At 33.6% G+C, this 25,614-nt stretch overlaps 1 protein-coding gene across 5 annotated transcripts in view; it reads right to left on the bottom strand.

Annotated features, from left to right (window-relative positions):
- The window catches only part of KIF18A (kinesin family member 18A), an 85,042-nt gene that overhangs the window by 7,773 nt on the left and 51,655 nt on the right, over positions 1-25,614 (bottom strand). For all 5 annotated transcript variants that reach the window (XM_015434961.4, XM_005578343.5, XM_065528361.2 and 2 more), the window contains exons 14-15: positions 4,187-4,631; positions 3,355-3,462 (exon numbers count right to left, since the gene is read on the bottom strand). In XM_015434961.4, coding sequence (XP_015290447.3) covers positions 3,355-3,462; positions 4,187-4,631 — 553 coding nt within the window. The remainder of the gene's footprint in view (positions 1-3,354; positions 3,463-4,186; positions 4,632-25,614) is intronic.

Raw genomic sequence — 25,614 nt, 5'->3', positions numbered from 1 at the left:
AGGAGTTAACCAAAGAAGTAAAAGATCTCTATAATGAAATATAATGAAAACTATAAAAACATTGATGTAAAAAAATTAAAGAGGATACAAAAAAATAAAAAGATATTCTATGTTCATGGATTGGAAGAATCAATATTGTTAAAATGTCCATACTACTCACAGTGGTCTACAGAATCAATGCAATCCCTATCAAAATACCAATGACATTCTTCACAGAAATAGAAAAAACAATCCTAAAATTTATATGGAACCACAAAAGACCCAGAATAGCCAAAGCTATCCTGAGCAAAAAGATTAAAACTGGAGGAATCACATTATCTAACTTCAAATTACACGACAGAGCTATAGTAACCAAAACAGCACAGGATTGGCATAAAACCAGACATATAGATCAGTGGAACAGAATAGACAGCCTCAAAATAAATCCATACATTTACAGTAAACTCATTTTTGACAAAGTTGCCAAGAACATACATTGGGGGAAAGACAGTCTCTTCAATAAACAGTGCTGGAAAAACTGTTTATCCATATGCAGAAGAATGAAGCTAGATCCCTATCTCTTGCAATATACAGAAATCAAATCAAAATGGATAAAAACTTAAATCTAAGACCTCAAACTATGAAACTGCTAAAAAAAAAACCACTGGGGAAACTCTCTAGGACACTGGACTGGACAAAGATTTCTTGAGTAACACCCCACATAGGCAACCAAAGCAAAAATGGATAAATGGGATCACATCAAGTTAAAAAGCTTCTGTAAAGCAAAAGAAACAATCAATAAAGTGAAGAGACAACTCACAGAATGAGAGAAAATATCTGCAAACCATCTATCTGACAAGGGATTAATAACCATAATATATAAGGAGCTCAAACAACTCTAGGAAAAAAATCTAATAATCTGATTTTTAAAATGGGCAAAATAAAAAAAAATTTATTTCTCAAAATAAGACATATAAATGGCAAACAAGCATATGAAAAGGTAACTCAGTATCACTGATCATTAGAAAAATGTAAATCGAAACTACAATGAGATATCATCTCACCCCAATTAAAATGTTTTTTTTTTTTTTTTTTTTTCCCAAAAGACAGGCAACAACAAACACTGGCGAGGATGTGGAGAAAAGGGAACACTTGTATACTGTTTGTGAGGATGTAAATTAGTACAACTACTATAAAGAAAAGTTTGAAGATTCCTCGAAAAACTAAAAATAGTGTCATCATATGATCCAGCAATCCCCCTGCTAGATATATACTAAAATGAAAGGAAATCAGTATATTGAAAAGATATAAACACTACCATGTTTATTGCAACACTATGCATAATAGCCAAGATTTGGAAGCAACCTAAGTGCCAATCAACAGATGAATAGACAAAGAAAATATGGTACGTATACACAATGGAGTACCATTCAGCCATGAAACAAGAATGAGACCCTGTCATTTGCAACAACGTGGATGGAACTGACAGTAATTATGTTAAGTGAAATAAGCCAGGTACAGAAAGACAAAACTTGGCATGTTCTCACTTATTTTGGGGAGCTAAAAATCAAACAAATTGAACTCATGGAGACAGAAAGTAGAATGATGGTTACCAGAGGCTGGGAAGGGTTTTTCGGGAGATTGGGGAGGATGGTTAATGGGGGGATGTTTAATCTAAATATAATGAATAAGATGTAGTGTTTGATAGCACAAGAGGGTAACTACAGTCAACAATAATGTACTGTACATTTAAAAAATAATTAAGAGTATGATTAGATTGTTTATAACACAAAGGATAAATGGATGGATACTCCATTTACACTGATGTGGTTATTACACATTGTATGCTTGTATCAAAATATCCCATGCACCCCATAATATATACACCTACTACATACCCACAAAATAAAAAATAAAAAACAAATCTATCTTTCAGTTCACTAATACTCTCTTCTGCTGTACCTAATCTGCTGAATTGATTTATTGAGTTCTTTATCTCAGTAAATTCTATATTTTCAGTTCTAGAATATCCATTTGATTAATTTTAATAGAATCTGGTTCTTTGGGAAAGTATTTGAAACCAATACAGTTAAAATTTTTGAATTCCTATCTGATAATCCCAATATCTGCCTCATGTATGAATCACTGCTCCTATGATGCTTTTTTCTCTTAATTTTTAGTCATTTGGTTCTGTTTCCTGGCATACTTTGTAATTTTTGTTTAAGTGCCAAACACTGATATATTAAAAAAAAAAAAAAAAACTATAGAGGCTCCAGATGGTATATTCTTCCAGAGATAATTTAATTTTCCTGTGGCAAGGAGAGCAAAGATAAATCACCTTGATCCAATCAAAAATTGAGTTGGTCTAAGGTCTCTTTCAGACTTTCAAGAACTGGCCTATTTCTGGGCTGCCCTACTCCTAGTGAACTACCCTTCAGGGATCTCAAATAAAATCCTGATGTGTTTAACAGGGCCTTTTCTTCATGGTGATCCCTGAACTCCAATTTTTCTGTGAAAGCCTCACAAGAACATCAACACTCTGCTTAATACTTAAGCCTCTTAGCAGCTACTTTCAGCTTGGTGTCTTAGCCTCTCATTCCACAAAGTTGAGTACTTGGCGAATACCTTGAGGACAAAAACTGTACAGAATAATTTTGATTCCGTAGTTCAGTAAGACAGCTAATAGCTCTAAGTTTCCATTTTCTGTTTGGCCTCTATGTCTTATGCCATAAAGTGGCAAATGCTAAATAAAAAACAGAGGCAGAGAAAGTCTGGCTATCTATAGCATGTTTCCCTTTTCTCTGGGATCTTAGGCTCTCAATCCTGGCTACAATGGTTGTTCTCCATTGCCTTCAAGCAGCTGTTGGTTCTATTTTATGCACTTTTTACAACTGTTCTTGATGGGTGGGGTGGTCTGATACAAGCTATACTGTCTTAGGCAGAAATAAAAGTCTCTTCACTCATTGTATTTTAATCATATATCATAATCCATTAAAATAACGTAATTCTATGATGTAAGAAATTTGGTAATGTTTAAAAAGGATAATGAAATAAGTAAAAATAACCAAATAAGTAAAAACTGTCACCCCAGAAAAGTTAAAATTAAGTATTTTTGGCAGCTAGAAAACTTTTCAATTTATTTTTAAAACTCTGAAATAGGAAATATTTTATATAAATATCAAGTGAAATACTTGAGTTTTTCAAGATCTCCCTTTGATAATATAAATCCAGTACCCCATTCAGAGCAATTTACCCTAAGTATGCTTAAACATGAATTGAGAGTCTAATTACAAAAAATAAAAAAGCAATAGAAAATAACATATAAAGATTAACTTACATAATTATAGAACCAAACCAGTTTATGTTTAATCATACCTTGTTAATTTCCGTTTCCTTTTGGCAGCAGTAGTCATTGCCATGTAGGATGGTACCATGCTTGGTATAGGCATAGAATGCTTAGTTGAGAATGAAGAAGGGTCAAGCCTGTATATTAAATAGTGACAAATAAAAAATAATAATTTTGATTTAAACTATGAAGAGAAAAGGAAGTAAACGTGTCCATAATTAGAAAACCATTTGGTATTAATATAGAAAGAAAAACATTCTGCTGTACTGTAAAGATTCCCTTGCTAGCCCCGGGGTATTCTTTTCTCTTTATCACATAGGTAAAGTTGCTATCGAGAGATTTCTGCATTCCCAATGGCATAGAAGAGTGAAGGTATTTTTCTTTCCATATTTAGATTGGGTATGATTATGCAGATAAAGTGAGAAAGATATGTTTGCTTGGATGACACACATTCAACCATACTTTAGGGGTATGACCATTTCAGAGTAAGTTGAGGTTTGCTAAACATCAATAGAAAGTGTGGAATTTCCTTCAGTGAAAATATTAATGAATAATAAACATGATAATTCTCCAACAATAGCTTGTATAATCCAACTTCAGAGTAAGAAGAACAAACTAAACATATCTTAAGGTCTTTCCTAGACTAATGAGGGTCAACTGACTTAAGATATCAAATTTAAGACTTTAAAATATTTTGTTAGTGAATTAATATTCAGAGAGAAAGACAATTAAAATTTAATGAAAGTAAAACAGATTGTTTTATAATCAAAATGGCACACTTGGTTTATGAAATAAACCTCAACTAATAGTTGAAAGTCTATTTAAAAAAAAAAAGAATTGGCAAATATTATTTTTTTGTACCGTTGTAAAATGTCTTTGTTATCATTTGGTAGTGATTCTTGTTTGGGTAATTTACACTTCAAGCTCTTGATGTCTTCACATATAGTAAATGTAGAGTCCAAGTCCTCCTGTCCACATTCTTTTCTTCTGTTATGAGGGATAGCTACTTCACACATTTTCTGAGAATTATCACTGTTTATATTTGAGCTGATAGCCTGAAAACTTGTAGTAAACGATGATGGTTTTATTAAGGTTACTGTAGACGGATTTTGAAAAGTTTTTCTACAGTCTTCTGGTGTATACACAATAGGCTGAAGTTCTTTGCTAAGAGAATCATTGAGTTGCACACTTTGAGATGGTGGAGACTTTAGAGTATGCTGTCCTTTCAAGGGAGATGGCATTAGTTTTCTCCGAGTTCTTTTTTGTGTGGGAGTCTTAACCAGATTAGATCCACTTGAAGATGAGCCTATTCAAAAAAATTAAAGACACTCAATAATGTTTCCTAGTTTTTTGTTTTTTTTTTTTTTAAATAACCCCCATTACTTTTAAAATGAACAAACTTGAATAATAAGGTATTTTTATGCCAATTGATAAAAATCTGAAAAATATAAGTTGGAAAGGAAAATATAACAGTTTACTGCTAAAAACTTTAAATAAAGATAAACTCATTATAAAGAAATTCTATAACAGCAAATGAATACATTGCTAATATCAATATTAATTTTTAGGTATAGCTTTCTTGAGATATTAGGTAATTTGGAAACAAATTACTAATCAATTCCAAGAAAATTCACAATTTCTAGCTTTCACGTTTGATTTGCGTTTAAGATGAAAACAGTATTAAACTTTTATAGGCACAGAGGTTAACACTTGTTCCATTGTAAAATATTACCAGTTTATTACTTTTGTTTTGTTTTTTAGATTTGCGGGTACATGTGTAGGTTTGTTACATGAGTATACTTGGTGATGCTAGGGTTTGGGTGTCAGTGATCAGTTTATTACTAATTGAGTGGAAGTCTACTTTAAATGAACAAGAATGGCAATAACCAGTAAAATTCTGGGTGAATGAAAGCATTGTTTCTGTTACAGTGTCAGGTATACACAGTTGACCCTCGGTAGCTGCAGATTTTGCATCTGTGGATTCAACTCACCAGAGACTGAAAATATTCACAAAACAAACAAACAAATAAACCAAAATAATAAACAATAAAAAAATACAGTATAACAACCATTTAATGGCATTTTTATTGTACTAGACATTATAAGTAATCTAGAGATGATTTAAAGTACACAGAAGGATAAGTGTAGGCTATATACTATGCCATTTTATGTAAGGGACTTGGGTATCCATGGATTTTGGTATCTGGGAGGGTTCCTGGAATCAACTTGCCTGTCCCCAGGATATTGAGATAAAAACTGTAGTCAATTAAGCATTCTAGTTAACTATTTGTCTCCTATATCATACATAACTCAGAGGTTTGCAAAAACAAGATTTAATACTAAAGATAAATGAAATAATTCAAAGAGTTCAGAGTACTTTCACTCTCATCACTCTGGTGAAGTCAGTCTCCCAAATGTCAAAAGGTCACCAACTCTGATGATCTTTCTCAGCCTTATCTGACAACTCCTGTAGCTTTTCAAAATTATATCTGTACTATTCTAACATCTGTGTTGTTATTCTTCTTCCATCCAGTAAGTGTACACATTTCCCTAAGGAGCTGTACTTGACCCTCTAGGTGTCTTGTTCTACACTGTTTCTCATATTTCTAATTATCCTTTTACCATTTACCTTCTCTGTCACCTGGGTTCCAAATTACTACATTTTTTTTTAACCTTTTCCTTTTCCCTTGATTTCCCAATCTCTACCAATTCTGTCTTTGTTCTCCTTATAGTTAAAACATAATTCTGTTCATATTATCCTTCTTATTAAAGACTTTTTAGTAATCTTTAAATAGAAACAAAATATGCTGATATTTTTAGTTGGGGAATTCTTGGTCCTTGGTCCAAAATTAAGAAACAAATTGTTTCATTAGAACTTATTACCCCACAATACTAGATTTAATATTTAATGCTTAACATTTAAAAACACAAACATCTGGCAAACACCTTTTATCAATGCCCCAAATAATGACATATGTAACAATACACGTGATCAACTTCAGTGTGATTATCTTATATTTTTCAATTAACGTTTTTCTACTTTACCTACTCTATTCTGGTGAACTTCATGGTGTCTGACATGGAATACCTTTGCTTGGAGTGTACTGTCAATGGAAGAAACTATAATGTGTATTTCCATTCATGTTGTCTAATCATGAAGTAAAATTCCTAGTTGATCTTTACTATACTATATAATACTAACTTAAAGAACATTCAAAGCAGAATAAGATAAGTGTTACGCATTTCAATAAAGCTATTCAAACTTTCAACCAAGTTAGAAAATACACTTAAAGCAATCAGCAACAGTACATGCACTATTCTTATTATATTAGTTGACAACATGTTCTGCTATGGCTAGGTTGACAATTACCCTCTAGGAAACAAAATTTAAAAACAGAAGAAAAATATGATCCCTGTTCTACTAAGGAATTTTACTTTTCTGAGAACTAGATAAATGAGATCCAGATCTTAAAATAATTTTCCACTCCCTTTAACATGACATTTGTCAAATTTTCCATTACCAGATATTTTTATACTAATGCTGCAGTGTAAAGACAGTTACTTTTCTCCACTGTGCTGCTACCACCAATTTGGTGGCTATTAATAGCTGGAAGATTAACTTCTTTTCCCATGAGAGGCAGCAGGGGTATAGAGGATAGAAAACTACATGGAGGGTAGAGGACTGAACTGGGAGTTAGGAGACTTGGATTCTATTTCTGGCTCCACCAACAGCTCACCGAGTGACCTTGGGCAACTCACTTAAGCAGTGTGGGCATTAATATCCCCTAGAAAAAAGAGGATATTACCTTTTTATATACGGATAGGATTATACAATAAGGGTTCAAAGAAAGGCTCTGGAAATGCAAATATGTTTCAACTGTTAATATTACATCTTTTACAGGGAAAGTTGTAATTTACTTTCCAATCATCAAAAACTAACTTACTGTTATCTCTAAAACATATATTTCAAACAATGCTTCACTTTCAGTTTATAAGATAGCCGGTTTATCAAGGCTGATGAATAATATAAACCACAGGTATTACTGAAACAGGTATGTATGTTATTTGCAAATGCAGACCTTATAATAACATTTTAAACTTTAAGACACAATGGAACATGAAATCTCAAGGGACAAGAATTATACAGAGTCATTATTTTTTTAAAGACATACTTAGAAGGTATAATCTCTGGGAGTGGCAACTGTGCAAATTCCCATGATGGTGGACCACATTTTCCCTACTGCTAGTAAAGAGTGATAAAAATCACAGTCTTCCGGTAGAACACTGAAGAAATAACCATGTGTCCTCTGGGATAATCTAAGCATACACCCGACATCAAATTTGGTATGATCAGACCGACTAACAATTTGTTAGTAAAAGGAATAGTGGTGTTACAATGATATATCTTTAGCTATAATCCTGCTCTCCTGGCAGAATATAAGCTGAAGGAATAGCATGGAGATGTGGTAGTTAATGTGGATTTACATACAAGTGTTTTACTGGGCCTAGAAGAAGAGATGCTACAGACACACAGCATGTATATGATATAAATCTAAAGAGTTCTTTTCATTCTCCTTAAGTTCAGAAAAAATAAAAGGGCAGAAGGCAGATGGTCATTTCAGAACTACTTAGGCTGATTAGTTGCTTAGAAAGCTTCAGGAGCTAACCAGAGCAAAAACAAAATTTAAAGATTTAAATAAAAATTTAAGTCAACCTTCTGTAACTATAAACATAAAAGGATAATGACCCCACTTAATGAAAGCTAAAAGAATAAACAACTAAATTTTACTTTGAATCCAAGTTTTAGAATATATAAATACAATTACATAATAAATAAATAATTATTATCCTTTAGCTAAGTTAGGTAATGAAGAACTTTATGTGGGTATGGCAACTGGAGAGGGTTGAGTTGGGGGATCAGAAAGTTTAATACGCTATAAGAGCTCTTGGATATGTTAAGTCTATGTCTATAAAAGAGATCTGCTGTACTTTTCCATTAGAGGAAAAGGGTGTACAGTAAATTTCCAGAAGAGCAGGCATGGGACAGTTGTAGTTTCCCCTGATTCAGCCCTGATTAGAAAACACTATCTAACAATATTCCATAATTCTTGTACTTATAGAGTAGAAGTGATAAGAAGGAACTTGGAGGCAGATTATAATTCCTTTAGAAAGGCCCCATAAAATGAGAAAATGAATCACAAAGTTGCAGGCTGTGCCTTGCAGAACAAGAGACCATATAGATGATGATAGTCAATAAAATACCCTAGCAATGTGGGTGCTACACAGAAGGGAATAGGAAATTAAAAATGCATTGTTATAAGGCACGCTCTTGCAAACTGGAATAGGGAAGACTGGCAGTCACTTGGAAAGACATCTCTCTAGGGTCTATTTAAGGAACTAGTTCAGTGTATCATATACTTACATATAAGAGGTAGTGGGTAGCAATGTATGTTATGGTTTCTGAGTAATTTTGCTATTTCCGCAACATCTCTTGGGACTTTAACTCCTCAACATATTGTAAGTGTGCTCCATTTCTATTACCTTGAATGATTATGACCCATGGGATTTATAAGTGAACAGGACTTTTTGAAATTTATGTCCAAATAATAACAAGAAGCATAATGTCAAAAAATTTAAAAGAAAAAAAAAACTACTATTTTAAATCCAGGATCAACATATGTTTTATTTATGAAAAAAAAGTTGTAGTCAGCTATGGAACAAAAGCAACAATATAAGAGGAGTACACCTGCATAAAAAGAATCCACTGTTCATCCACCCAATTATTTATTAAGTACCTACCATACCATGCTAGGTACAGTGGTAAACAAGATAGTTAAGAATTTACATTTTTGAGGGGAGAAGGCAGATGAAATAAACAAATAAAATAAATTAGGATGATAATAAATTAACTGTAAAGACAGTAAAACAGAGAAATGGAATAGACAGTGATGGGAGATAGAAAGGATGTTTTAACTATGATGGCTAGAATGACAATTCTAAGGATGGGATATGTGATCTGAGACCAATGGCTAAGGAGCCAGTTCTATGAAGATCTGGGGAAAAAGGCAGAAAAAATAGCATGTGCAGAGATCCAATAGCAACAACGAATTTGTTGAGCTCGAGGAAAAGAGGCTAGTTTGATTGAAGTGCTGTGAGTTAGAGGGACAGGCGGAATGAGAAGAGGCTAGAGAGATCAAAAGGGGTAACTTATGTTAGGATTTATGGACAAGCCAAGGGTTTTGATTTATTTCAAGTGCAAAGGGAGATCTGTGGAGGGTTTCAGGAATGGATATAATGTGATCTGATTGATGTTTAGGAAAAAGATTGATTTGCTTGCTGTGTCAAGAATGGTCAAGAGAGAAAACAGAAAAATCAGTAACAAGGCTATTGCTATAGCTTAAGCAAGAAATGACAGCTTGGGTAAGAGTGGTAGGAGCAGTGATGGAGAGATGTGAGAGGGTATTATAATATCTATGTATGTAATTAGCTGCCTTATAATAAAGAGTTCACAGAAAGTAGTATACATTAATTCTACATAAGTAAATTAAGAGAATTGACAGTGCTCCATAAAACCAGGAACCATTTATGCATGTCATTCCCTCAAATTTGACATTCTTTTTTGTGACATCCCCTTCCCCCTACTCCTACTTATCAAGCTTGGGGTTCTGTCCTCTCTTCAGGAGTTCTGATCCATGTAACTGTAGGAGTCTTGGAATCTGCATTTTTCCCTTTCTAGTTTGTACACTCATAGAGACTTGAGGCAGCAGAAACTCTTTGGGGTTTGAGGTTGTAATTTCTTATTCAGAGATGATGAGTGTTATTATTATGCTGACATAGGGGAAAGGAAAGAAAAGGAGTAAGGATAAGTAGGAAATGGTCCTAGAACAAGAGTAGCAGATAGAGACGGTACTGAAAATGAAGTTCAGCTCCTAGGAAGTTGTACCAAGGACAATTAATGGGTAAGATTTAAGTTGGTAGAATGATGTTAAAAACAGCATCTCTTTTTAGGTTAGATACCCTACTTCCTCTGCATATTCATCTCTAGATACTCCTAAACAATTAAAACAGGTTTATAGACCGTTCCAGGCATAGACACACTATGTTTTCAGATACAAGGCCTAACTGCTCCTCTTCTAATATTTTGTTAATATAGCATTCAATTCTTTCAAAAGGAGCCAATGCATTTTGATCCATGTTTAATGAACCTTGCAAATGCAAAATACAAACTTGTAATTGAATGAGTTTTGATAAAAGAATATACATATTAGAATCTTTTCTTTTTGATAGGGACGGAATTTAAAAAGACAATGGCTGCTTGAAGAGTTTCTCACTAGAAACAGTACTTGGTTGGCACACTTGAGAAATATCCATAGTACAAGAAGGCATTTGAAGGTTAACTGCAAAAGACAATTTTAACCCAAGTGATAACCTGAATAGAGGCATCTAGCTCCCATTCAGATTCCCTTTAAAATGATCACATCATTTAAAAAAGGGTAAACTTGACCTAATGTTGGTAATGGGAAAAAATTATCATCTGAGTGCCAGAACATCAGAGGACTTTCTGAAGAATATTGTATAGCTCAGACTCTTAAAGGAAGGCATGGAGGAGAATAACTTAAAGTAGTCCCTATCCTTTACCCTTCAGTGCTATCCCAAGGAGTTAAGTAAAAGACACTGGCAGATGTCAGTAAAGGCCCTTAAATTAGAACCAGGGATGATGGGGTAGGTGGGAGTTGGGGAGAATGAGCGAGATACAGCTATGCAATATAGTAAAATGGTAACATCTGAACACTAAAAGTAGTGCTAAGAGGCTCTAAAATTCAGTCCTGGCTCAGCTGTTTCAGTGCAGGAAAAAAAAAGACTAGAAAGTACCCAATGTTATCAGGCTTGTTCCCATCACTGGTGGCTATACCACACATGAATGAGATACACACATGGATGAAATCTGCCCAAAGGGGCAGACATGCAGCTGAGATTACCTGTGGCTCTGGTTCCTTCTCTACATTCCCTGGGCTGTTGGATTAGTGGACAGGAATATATTTTTTCCCCTTAATTTTACAGGAAAAAGCATAATTATAATAAGCAAACAGAAAACTCACTGGACCTATAAAAAGAATCTATAAAGAAATGACAGAACTGGCATACAAACTCAGACTTTTTGCTAATCCAGATGCCAAGTTCTTCACCACCACACAATGCTGAGCCCCTACCATAGAAGTTAATTAAATCACTTAAGCAATGACTAAATAACTAAATGAACATGAACATCCACAATTACACTGATATTTAAAACTATATTTTATAGATTATTTGATGATACGAAAAAATGTTCATTAATGAGGTAGTATACAGTATGATCCCAATTTTGACAAAACAAAACAAAAACAAATCAAAGCACACAAACCTCCTGAGCAAAAAAGGGGGGGAAAGTAATAGAAAACAGAGAAGGAAATATAACCCAATTCATCAAAATGTTAACACAGGTTTATAGCTCACTGGGAAAATAATGAATTATTTTATTTTCCTTTTTATACATTTGATTATTTTATATAATAAATATAATCCTGCTCTGTAAAATAATAAATGACCAAAAAAAGGGGGAATAATGTTTGGGGTAGTAGATAGGAAGCCAATAAAAAATCAGCTCTTTCAAACTTCTGAAGATCTCAGGAACTGAAGGCATGAGGTTGTCTCTGAAAGCACAGGGTGGAGTTAAAACAGGAGAATTCTTGGAAGTCTGTATAAGGAAGTTGGATTCCCAGATCTCCCTTACCCCATTACCATCACCTACAACGCCAGGTAACTGCTCCTTTGTTATCCCATTAAAAGACATGAAGTTTTACTCTCTGGACAGGTTGCAGACTGGGGCCAACATGCACAGCTGACACTAGGTGCATTAAATAATTTCTTAATAATAAATTTATGCTGATTTCTCTCTCACTTCTCTATAATACTGGTAGCCAGGCCCATATACCCCCTAAATGGGAAATTAAAAAGTTCTTTGTAAATGGAACATAAAAATAAAAAAGACTGACATTTGTAGGTTCCCCCAGATTGACTAGTTTTCTGGAGATAGCTATAAAGCAGAGCTTTGTTTAGTAAGTCCAACTCTAGTTTTTGTAATACTCATTAATAGTTTAGGAAACATTTTAAAATATTTATATGATGCTTTAAGGCATCCTATAAAAAACTGAAAATGTCCGTTTCAGGATAAAGTGGTGAGTGTTCTATTCATCTGTTCCTGTATTATGGCTAGAGATTCCCGCTTCAAAAAGTTTGTTTACTGTAAGTCCAAAGACAGACTTAAAAAGGAAGTTAGACAAAAACATTTTGTTGAGACTGCCAAGTTTTAGAAGCCTCTCAAAAGACTTTTAAGTATTAAAAACACTTTTAAAATTAACTGTAAATGCATGCACTGAAATCATGGATTAGATGGAGAAGAAATACAAATATTTTCATCATTAATAATCCAGATTCTAAAACAATCTGTTACAACGTAAGTATATTAACATTGTGTACTTGTACAGCATTATAGAGTATTAAATTTGCTATTAATAAAACCACAGCTAAAAATAAAAACAAAAACAGTGAAATCATAAAGAAACATAATTAATTGGCATGACAAACTAAATTACATTTGCTAAGTGGTTATAAAAATTATAAATAAATATTTGGTGAGTGGTTAAGTGGTTAAAAAAGTAAACAAAATTTGGATATTCATCTGCCATTCACTATCTCTCAAATGTGTAGGATTTTAAGATATATAATTGATGAATGGTAGTGTAATAAAAGCAATAAATTGGGTATTTTGATTTTGACAGTAAAACATAGGAGAATCTGATGAAGTACATAAGAAAGACTTGAAAAATGTTTGATAAATTGACTGCCTATACCTCAAGAGAAACATGTACAAATGTATTTATTGGTGGTATTGCTCTTTAAGCTACTTAAGTCTACCTATAAGCACAATCTAGTCTACTTCGGTATTTGCATCTTTCAAATATTTCAATTCTCCAGGAAGTCTATCTCACAGATTTGGCTGAGGACTGTGAAATATTTCCAGTAGAAAGCAGAAAAAAAAGGCGGGGGGGGGAGGGGAAGAGATTGCTTCATGTCTGTTTTCCTAAAGTTAGTTTTAAAAAATGGCAGTATATTCTTACTTCTAATAGATGTTTTTAATAATGTTTTATTTAATTATAAAATATTTCCTTAAGTAGGCCCTAAAATTAAATGTTACACATATTAACATATGTATAAATATAATGTGAAATTATATACTTTATATATATATTATATAACATACACATGTCACTTCTTATCTGATCCTACTAAAATACATTAGCAAAACCAGAGAAGAAATAAGGTGGTGGTGTTGCAAGTGAGCTAATTCTTCAGCTCTCATGATTAGAAGTTACAACATCTAAACACTAATGAATCAAGAAACAGCAGTATAGCATACTGTTTAGAAATATTGTAAATACTGTCTGGGTACAGTGGCTCATGCCTATAATCCCAGCACTTTGGGAGGCTGAGGTGGGGTGGATCACTTGAGGTCGGGAGTTCAAGACCAGCCTGGTCAACGTGGTGAAACCCCTTCTCTACTAAAAATACAAAAAAATTAGCCGGGCATGGTGGCGGGCACCTGTAATCCCAGCTACTTGGGAGGTTGAGGGAGGAGAATCACTTGAACCTGGGATGCGGAGGTTGCCGCGAGCTGAGGTCATGCCATTGCGGTCCAGCCTGGGCAACAAGAGCAAAACTTTGTCTCAAAAAAAAAAAAAAAAAAAAAAAGAAATATTGTAAATACTGTAAGTTTGTTATATATAATCATCCAGCATATATTCCAATAAAAAAAGATAAATCCCCAGTAATTTTATATCTTCCTAACAATAGTTTTAAGAAATGTTGGAAATGTCCTTAAAACAGTTTTCAATGACAAGTCAAATCCAAATAATTTTAAACCAAATGTTTGGTTTTAGTCCATCACTACTATAAGAAAAAAGGAATAAACTTACACACAAATGCTTCCTAGTAGCAAAAACTGAAAGGCTCAAGTAAGATAAGGCCTTTACTTACTTTAACTATGACATTTCTATGTCATGGGAATTATATAGTTTAACAATCTATATCTATTTTTCACTGAATCTGTACTTTAAAAGAGTGGTTCTAACCACTGGCCACCAGGAAAGTTACAATGGGGATCATCTTATACACACAAATGGAATTTAGTACTAGATGGTTTTAGTGTTTATTTAAACTTCATTATTTTATAATTCATTGCTCACAGCAAGAAAATGACATGTTCAGAGTCATGATAGCAATTATATTTGTTGTTGCCAGAGTTGGAGTCATGTTTCTTATTTTCCAGGTAGAAGTCAGGTAAAAAGTAATGCAAGTAATACACAGTAATAACACATATAATTAACATAATGGATATTTAAAAAAATAAAACTTTCTTCGCAGACTCAAAAATATGAATAGGTGGCAACATACTACTTCATTGCTCCCAAAATGAAATGCTATCGCCTATTATTACTGAAAAGAGAAAGTAAGCAAATAAAATCTGAATATCTTCATAACTTAAAATTGGGTTACATCAAAATCAAAACCAACCATGAATAAGAGAGAAAAAGATACATGTAACACATTTGGCAAAGGATTTAGAGCTTGTGTATGTGTGTGTATGTATGTCTATGTACATATGTGTATATAGCTTGGCTGGTCTGTCTCTGAGAGAAATAATTCTTACAAAATAAAACAGATAAGAGCAAAATAAGGCAAAGGAAGAGGTAGTTAATTCAGAACAACTTACAATTAGACAAAAAGCACATGAAAAACTGTTCACCTTCACCTTCATTACCCACTTAAAATGGTAGACTACAGTTTTAATAGTTCTGGGGGTGGGGAATCTGACAATGCATATCAAATGCTTTTAAAATATACATACTGTTTGATTAAGCTATTCTTCTTCTAGGGGCTTAGCCTAAGGAAATAATTAGGCAAGTTGCAAAATAAATATACATGCACAGACATTTAGTGGGGCGTTGCTTATAACAATAAAGTGGAAACAAACTAAATGTTAATTAGCAGGAGATTAGGTAAATATAATATGCAGTTACTAAAAATGACTTAAATTCATATTTGTTGATAGGAAAATGTGTCTACAGCAAGTGGTTCAGTGAACAAGAGGCTGGTTATCAACTATATGTATAATAGATTCCATTGTTTTTGTTTTAAAAAAGCAAACCACAAATGTATGCTTAGAAAAAAAGTCCAGTAGGCTATTAAAACTAAATACTAATGTAAGTTAATAAAGTATATCTTGTTTCTTTTGGCTCGACTTTTTTCCAAATTAAAATAAACAAATATTTATTGCTAAGACAGTAATAAGGTTAAAACACTAGTGAAAGGAATAAAAAACTTAAAAGCCATGGGAATACAAAGAAATATATGCAGGCAAAGGAAAGATGATCCATTAAAAGGATGGTTTAATAAAGAAGGAAGTATCTGAATTGGATTCTCATTGTGAAGAAAGATTTAGGCCAAGAAGTGCGATGGAGGTAGAGAAAGCAGCATTTGAAATTGATGGAAAAGCCTGGAAATTGCAGAGGCCAGAAACAGAAATCATGTTAACAGAAGGTTGGCATACCAGGTGCTGGACCAAAGTATGCCTATAGCTTGACACTGGACTTGGAAAGCCTTTGAAGACCCTTCTGAGAGGTCTACACTTTATTAGGAAGATCACTTTGTTGGCAATGTGAAGTGTAGACTGCAGTGGAGAGACAAGAGAAATTAAAACTAGTTTAGATGTCACTACATTATTCCTTTCTTATGGCAATTTTTCTAAAAATATTTTAAGATAAATTAAGAAACATCTTTTTTCTGTCTTTGTTTTAAGTAAATCTCTAAAACACAACTACTAAATGGCAATTCATGTGGTTTCTTAAGTAGAGGGGGCTTTACCTTTATTTTTCAGGTTTTTGAAATACTTCACAGATGGTTCCTTTACATAAAATAAAGAGGCTAGATAATTTATTACTAATGCGCTAAAAATCCCTCTCTTAAAAATGGGCAGGACTTTTGGGGTCATCTTTTGATATGCCATATCATGTGTTCTGAATGATTTTACCCAGAGGAACTAATTTATCAAAAGTTTAAGACTGCAAACGTTAAAAGATTTACGGAGCTGTATGTTATTGTAAAGGAAGATTGCAGTATTTAGCAAACATGAGTCATAGCCTGCAAAGTAGGGTTCATGACAGGGAGACATTGATGAATGCGATTAGATTTAATTGAGGTTTGGTACAAAACGACGGCAAGGATTCTTCTTTTGCAAGCAAGCACTCCTGTTAATATGTACGTGAGGAGAAATTCTGGGAAACTATGCTAAATCAAAATTAGTTGGCAAAGTTCTAAAGTGAAATCAAATATTAATGTATGCATTTCAATAAACACTTCTAGGCTACAAACGATTGATACAATTAGTGTACTCATCATAAATCTGGATTCTTTTTAACAGCCTTATGACTCATGGAATTCATAGTTGCAAATGATACAGGTAAATGAATTTTTACTATTTATAAGATATGTAAACTTCTAAGATAAAGTACCATTAAATTAACCAAACTAATATAAGATAAGGTACCACTAAATTAATCAAACTAATAAACATTTTATAATACACTTACGAGACATTATCATGGTTAGGGATGTATAATACTTCCCTACGTATTAGTTCCCTAATATGTAGGGAACTATTATCCTAATACATAGAGAACTATTATAGTCCTTTAAATTAATCCAGCAGTTTGAATAATAAATCAACCTGTAACCTTTTGATATTTCTCTGTGGGAAATAGCAGATACCATGTTTCTCTCTCAGTCTCATTTTCCCAGTATTTATACTTACCAAAGATGGAAAAGGGACAATACAAAGAACCTTTTAGTTCACAGTAATATTTGCATCTATAGATGAATAACTAAATACTGTCTTATGTACATGGGGACAATGAGTCAAACAAAACGTATTTAGGTCTACAAGCATGATTTCCATTGTTTCATGATTAAATTTTGTTGCCAAATGGAAAAAATATAGAAGATTTGGTTTATTAACATTTTCTGCTTTATATTTGTTATATGAGAAATTAGTATAGAGATTTCCTGTTCAAATGAAATTTCCCTGGATTCAAGTAATTTTAGGGGAAACTTAAGCTTATGTGTGAACTCCATATTCAATGAGAATATCGGTACTATATAAGAGACTGGTTCTCCTAGTATCTTTTATTGTACTTTAAGATAAAATCACCGACATTGGGTGCAAAATTTTAAAAAAGGAAAGGTTACAGACAGAAATATTACCAAATGTGAGTTTCCAGATGGATAATGAGGAAATCTTGACTTTTCATTTAATGTCAGAAATTTTATCAGTTCCATAAATAAATCGTGCTGTCAGCACCCCCGTCTTGCACTACACTCAGTGAGTGTGCTATCTGTTTTCCAGACCCCAAAATAGGTACATATTTTACTGTTAGTCAATACACTTGTTTGGAGGTAAAGATTTCAAGTCAAATAAATATCTATCCAAAAATCAAGTCCAGTTATTAGAAAATAATTAAAATTCATAAAATGTACAAAATTAGCTTCTTCCTGCATAAGAATTTAGGCTTATTAATTTAAGAAAAGTAACAAGTAGTCTATGTCACAAAAATACAAAATATTGTATCTAACAATCTCTTCAAATTTATAAAACACTTATGAAGAAAACTCTGAAACTTTGCTGAGGAACATACAAAAAGATATGAATATAGAGAGACAAACTATTCTAGAGTAAGAAGATTTGATATTGGAAATATATGAAGTCAATTTATGAATTAAAAAAATTTCATTTCCTTGAAACTGGAAATTATTCTGATATTCATTTCCTAGACAAAGCAAAGAATATTTTTCAGACAAAGAATAATGAAGAAGGGCTAGCATACTGTATAAAAAAATACTCTGAAGTATACATATTAAAATAATAGCTACTGGCCCTAAGACAGACAAACAGGCGAAACAATAGAGTAGAAATCGAGTAAACAGAATTATATATGACTACTTATTGTACAAAAAACACAGTTGCTGTAAGGATGCATTGCCAATATATCTATATAAGAATGTTAGTCTCCTTGGAAAAAATAAATTTAGATTCTTGCCTATCATTTAACATCAACACAAATTAGGAGAAAGTGGAAAGGAAAATTTAAAAACTTATGAATGGAAAGGCCTTTTGAGGAAAGATCCCGAAGGCATTGAGAGAGAGAAAAAAGCTATTTTAATACATAAATGTTTTAACTTTCAGCATTAAAAAGGAAACCTCAAACAAAAGCAAGAATAAGTGGTAAAACTTGAAGGGTATAGTTATACTATGTATATTACAGGAAAAAAGTCAATATCCCTTAGTGATTTCATCCTGTCCTATGGCTTTAAATATCATCTAAATGTTAACAACTCTCAAAAATTTATATTTTAGCTTAGACTTCTCTCTTGAACTTCAGATTCTTAACTGCCTACATGAGGTCTCCACTTGGATGTATCTTAGACAAATTTAACATGCCTAGAACAGAACTCCTAATTTTCTACAACCTCCACCCTGTATACCTACTCCATCTGAAGTCTTCCTTATCTCTCTGAAGGTGACTCAATTCTTTTAGATGCTAAGTTCAAAAATTTTAGATTCAATCTTAGGTATTTCTTTCTCTCCTATTACAAATCTAATTTTCTTCGAAATCTTGCTGGCTCTACCTTCAAAACATTTTAGAATCTGACCACTTCTCACCAGCTCCGTTGCTATTATCCTGGTCTGAATCATCACCATTTTTTGCTTGGGTTATTCTAGTAGCCTCCTCATGTTTCAGCCCTTGCCATAGTATAATCTATTCTCACCACAGCAGTCAGAGAGATTATTTAAGACCACAATTGAGATATGTTACATTTCTGCTCAGACCATGTCATGGCTCCTTGTTTTATTCAGAGTAAAAGACTAATTAAGTCCTTTATAGTAACCTAGGAGGCCCTATGTGATCTGCATTCCTTCCCTTTATCTCTCTGATCTCCTCACTACTTTCATTCTCTTTTTCTTTGTACCAGTTATGTATCCTCATCAGCCTTTGAATATGTCAGGCAAATTCCTATGTTAGAGATTTTGCACTGTGATTGTGTCCCTCTACCTAAAAAAGTTTCTTCTCCCAGATATTCATACAGCTAATCCTGTGAACTCCTTCAAGTTTAATCAGTGAGATCCTCCCTGACCATGCTATTGAAAATAGCAATCTCTCTCCTCCCTGGCCACACTCCTGAACTCCCTTTATTTCTTTCTCATAGCATGTAGTACCTTCTAGCATTCTGTTTAATTTATTTACTATATTATTGTCTTTCTCTACTAGAAGTGAGCTCCTTGAGGGTGGTGGAGTTTGTTTCATACTTTGATCCCTATCATCAGACAAGTGCCTGAAATACTGCTATAAGTTAAATACTGTTGAATGAATAAAAAAAAACAACCTACATTTAAGATCTTGTAAAAAAGTAACCATTGTTGAAAAAGATGACTATATCAGAAAAATGTACAAAGGATGGCTGGGCAATTCACAGAAAAAAGAGTCTTCAATTAAAAAAAACACACTCAACTATATTAGTAATGAAAATGGAAAAAAGATAGTATTTATGACTATTGGCAAAGTATCAAGAAGCATTGCCATTACTTTCAATGATGAAAACCACAATTACTTCTGCCCCAACCTAAAAATTAGCAAAGACAGAAGTGGGAGAGAGTGTCCAAGATTAAAAAAGACTGCAGAGGCCTGAACCTTGTTTGGATCTTAATTCAAACAAATCATAGAAACAATTTATGAGACAATGGGGGAAATTTGGACACATTAGATATTTGATGACATTTTTCTTTTATACATACTTGATGTAAATGGAAGAAATGATGTGCCGTCTGAGATCTACTTTAAAATAATCTAGTGTAAGAGCTGGGATGGAGGAAAGCAGATGGGTTTTCAAGATTAGACATGAGCTGATAAGTTTTAAAGTTAGGTGTGTTGGACATATGGTACTGATAGTATTCTTTGTGCTTATATACATGTTTGTAATTGATTTACTAAAAGCAGAAATTAAAAATATTTTAACACCAAAAGCTGGTGAGGCTAAAACAAAAAAAAGCTCATTCATTTATACTGCTGGATGGGGGTTAAAATCACCTAAAGGAGGGGAGTTACTTGACAATATATATTGCAAATTTTGCATAATGTTTGCATAATTTATCTTGAGCCAGAAATTTTACTTCTAAAGAATTTATTGTAGGGATAATCAGATATGAGTACAAAGATAAATATACATATTCGCTTACTAAAAAATTCCTTGCAATAATAGTGAAAATTTATTAAACAACCCAAATGCCCAACAATAGAGTATAGCCTACATTCATTATAGTTAATCTCATCAGATTTTTTTTTTTTTTTTGAGATAGAGTCTTGCTTTGTTGCTTAGGCTGGAGTGCCATGGTGCAATCTCAGCTTACTGCAGCCTCAACTTCCCAAGCTCAAGTGAACCTCCTAGTTCAGCCTCCCAAGTAGCTAGGATTACAGGCATGGGCCACCATGCCTGGCTAAGTTTTGCATTTTTTGTAGAGACAGGGTTTCGCCATGTTGCTCAGGCTGGTCTTGAACTCCTGGCTCAAGCAATCAGCCTGCCTCAGTCTCCCAAAATACTGGGATTGCAGGTATAAGCCACTGTGCCTGCCCCAGATTCTTAAAAGCACTGCATGTGTGTGTATTTAAGTAAAAAGAATATAGTTAATCTAGTAAATACTTTTAAAGGTCCCTAAGGCACTTGAACTCACTTATAAACACCGTTCCTATTATTCCCCCTTGACACTATTCATCATGTATACAACACACATAATTCATGAAATGGAAAATACATAATAAATAAATAGTTCATCTCTAAAATAATTTGAATGAAATAGTAAAGTAACAAGCCAAGAACAAAACTTTATAAAAACAAAACCCACCTTCTAATATGTTTTCAAGAGAAAATACGTAATTATAAAATGTAACATGGCTTCAAGTCTTTCCTTCAAAAATACTATGAGAAGGAATTAAGAGTCAAGTAAATTCTTTTGTTTTATTGTTGACAAGTATAGTCTATGCAATTATACTGTATGTGAAATACAGATTTTTAAATAAGGAATAATGAGCATCATATAGCAGGTGGTCAGTATTTCTCGATCTTGGTGTTAAAATCCTATTTCCTTTCTAACATCTTGAGTACATTATAAAAAAAGAATTACGCCCAAAAGGTATAAGAGAATCTGAAAAAAACTTAAGTTTTGCTCTCCAGAGATCGCAAGTAGGTCAGGTCACATGCTTTATTAAATGAAAAAGAATATATATGTGTACATACAATATATATGTTTTGAGATAATCTATCCAACTTTCCCTATTATCTTAATGTAAAGGTATAATATAGGGAACTTCTGCTAATAATAAAGATGGAGATAATTCCGACCAACCTTTCTTTTGAAAGCAACCAAAAGTCTGGACAAAAGATAAAAAACATCTGTTTGAAGGCACTGGATTATTAATAAGATGGTGAAAAACTATAGGTGAGTATCAGGAGGAAGTTGGAGGCTCAGGAAAGTAACTTCTGCAATTTCAGCTAATTTCCCCTTGAGGTTGTTTGCTTATGCTGGAAGAGCTGGCAGAAAAACATAGCAACAGTGTTAAGAACTTTGTGGGAATAGGGTGCTGGAATTGGAAATTAGGATCTTTGTAAATCTTCCTTGCTTTGAGTTGGGACTCTGAACAGCTATACTGCAGAGGGCAAATCAGAAATAGGCAGGCCCTCAGGAAACTACAGTTTAGTATCAAATTATCTCAGTCTCTGAAATAGGACTCAGGTGATTTTGAATTGCTAATGCTACCTGGAGTCTGAAAGAAGGAATTGTAAATATTCTCTGAGATTTTTAATATTGTGATCAGATGCATCAAAATATTCTGCAAACAATTTTGCAAATACCTGACTGGCACACAAAAAATTTGCGTGCATATGAGGAATTAAGACCACATGCAAGAAAATCAGTCTAAACAGACCCAGTGGTTACACTTTGGAATTCTTAGACACAGACTTTAAATTATAGTTGTCTCTCAGTATCTGTGAGGGATAGGTTGCATGATCATTCTAGAATTCATGGATGCTCACATTCTTTACATAAAAAATAATACAGCATTTGCACACAACCTATACAATCCTACCATATGCTTTAATAATCTCTAGATTACTTACAATATCTAATACTATATATATACTATGTAAATAGTTATGATGCACTGTTTAGGGAATAATGACCAAAAAAATTCTATATGTTCAGTACAGATGAAACCATCCATTTTTTTTTTTTTGATCACTTGGTTGAATCCATGGATGCAGAACCCATGGATATGGATGGCTGACTGTAATTATAACCTTTGTACTTAATAACAATTTTTGCAAAGATATGAAACTATAAAAAAGAATGAAATGGAAATTCCAGAATTGGAATGTAGTGACTGAAATTAAAAATTTTATGGATTTAAGGATCATTTGATAAAGCTGAAAAAAGAAAGTAAACTGCAGAATGTGAGAAACAAAATTATCCAGAGAGAGAAAAACACATTAAAAGCAAAAGAGTAAAAGGCATATACAATACAATGAGAAAGTGCCATGCAATATAATTGGAGTCACAAAAGTAGAGGAGAGAGCAAAAGTGACAAAAGCAATAGGTGAGGAGATAATGGTTAAGAACTTTCCAAAACAAATGAAAGATAATGCAGAAATAAATTCAGAAAGTCATCAACCCACTTAAGAGAAGTAAAAATAAAGTCAACTAGGCATAATATAATAAAACTATTAAAAGCCAAAGACTGGGAAAATATTTCAATAAGCCAGAAGTCAGATTGTATTCACAGGTGCAACACTTAACATAAAATCTGACTTCAACAGATTATTATTCTCTGTGAATAAGGTCTTACATATTAGCCCTTCATTCCCAACTATTTGTCTATTTGTCTTAGGTGAGCTAAATGTGTGCTAGGACACATTTGAGCCAAATGTCCCAGCACACATTTAGCTCACATAAGAAAAATGAACTCTAGTTGGGAGTGAGGGGCTAACAAACACCAGATCTCAAGAAAATTCCCCATAATGGAAAATATAGGCAGATTTGACTATATAAAAGTTAAAAGTCCAATAAATTGATCAATTATTGCTTAACATATATGTATATATGTAAAAAGCACCAAATGAACAAAGAGTTATTAGATACGAAGTGCCAAGCAAAAGACTAAGCAAACAAAAAGCCCCTCAAACCCATAACAAATAAACAAAAATTTTCACTAGTGCGAATGAGCAAAGGATACCTCACAGGGGATGAATTGGCCTTGTCAATAATCTGAGAGGTACAAATTTTAAAAGACTATGCGGCTGGGTGCGGTGGCTCACACCTGTAATTCCAGCACTTTGGGAGGCCGAGGCGGGTGGATCACGAGGTCAGGAGATTGAGACCATCCTGGCTAACACGGTGAAACCCCGTCTCTACTAAATATACAAAAAATTAGCCGGGTGTGGTGGCGGGCTCCTGTAGTCCCAGCTACTTGGGAGGCTGAGGCAGGAGAATCGCGTGAACCCGGGAGATGGAGCTTGCAGTGAGCAGAGATTGTGCCACTGCACTCCAGCCTGGGTGACAGAGCAAGACTCCATCTCAGGGAAAAAAAAAAAAAAAAAAAAAAGACTATGCATTATTATTATTGCTGTTGTTACTACTTTTGGTTTAGGTGAAGATTAAACAGGTACTCCCATGTGTACTAAGCATAGAAAAAAAATATAAAAAGCAGTTTAAAATGATGCATTAAAAAAAAAAGATATGTCCTTTACCCTGGCAAATCAGCTTCTAGGATTCTGCTATGCACGCACAAATGGGAATATACAGATATGTTCTCTGATGTACTGTTCACTAACAGAAAATGGTTAATTAAATTATGGTATGTCTATTCTCTGGATTCTCAAAAACAATACAAAAATGAGGTAGATTCTTCATGTATGTACCCTAAAAATGTTCATAATAAACAAATAAAACCAACAAACATAATAAACTAGACAAAAAAGTTGCAGACCACTATGTGTAATGTGCTAGCATTCATGTGAAACTTATCAAAAAGCTTTATGTAATACAAATACATTTGTATTATACACATACTGCAAAAATAAATATTTAACAGCATTTAATCTCTGAGATAGGGCATAAAATTGAGGTTCTGAGAAGAGTTGAAGATGGCACTCTGCTTCTTATATTCTACATTGTCTGAATTTTTTTCTTAACTAAGATTATATGTTAGCTTTGCAATTAAAATGTCTCATACATACTTTTATGAAAGAGAAATATCAAGTGATTTATCAATAGAAAAATAGTAAACTCTACATTGTTAGTTGATCTTAAGAACAGATTATTATTATAGAATATGATATGATTAATTATAATTTCCTGCCCTTAAGAGAGGTTACATTTTAAGGAAGGATAGGAAGCAAAATTATTCCATCAAAAATAGGTAAAACCGGTCAGGCATAGTCGCTCATGCCTATAATCTCAGCAATTTGGGAGGCCAAGGGAGAGAACTGCTTGAGTCCAGGAGTTTCAGGTCAGCCTGGGTAACATAGTGATACTTTGTTTCCACAGGAAAAAAAAAAAAAAAAAAAAAAAAAAAGCCAGGGGTGGTGGTGCATGCCTGTAAGTCCTGGCTACTCCTGGGGCTGAAGTGGGAGGATTGCTAGAGCCCAGGAAGTGGACGCTGCAGCAAGCTTTGATTGCACCACTGCACTCCAGCCTGGGCAACAGGGTGAGACCCTGTCTCAAAAAAAAAAAAACAAAAAAAAAGAGGGTAAAATTAGAACAACAATGCATACTTGTTCTAGATCTTTGGACGATACTGGTGAATTGAAATGACTATAAAGGTAATTTTCCCATTAAGTTTTTTTTATTTTTTTGAGATGGAGTCTCGCACTCTCGCCCAGGCTGGAGTGCAGTGGCGCCATCTCGGCTCACTGCGAGCTCCACCTCCCAGGTTCATGCCATTCTCCTGCCTCAGCCTCCTGAGTTGCTGGGACTACAGGTGCTCACCACCATGCCCGGCTAATTTTTTTTATTTTTACTAGAGACGGGGTTTCACCGTGTTAGCCAGGATGGTGTCGATCTCCTGACCTTATGATCTGCCCGCCTC

The sequence above is a fragment of the Macaca fascicularis genome, chromosome 14 (assembly GCF_037993035.2).
Source record: "Macaca fascicularis isolate 582-1 chromosome 14, T2T-MFA8v1.1".
In the NCBI taxonomy this organism is placed as follows: domain Eukaryota; kingdom Metazoa; phylum Chordata; class Mammalia; order Primates; family Cercopithecidae; genus Macaca; species Macaca fascicularis.
The sequence above is the reverse complement of the archived record's forward strand: the minus strand, read 5'-3'. Positions and strand labels throughout refer to the sequence as shown.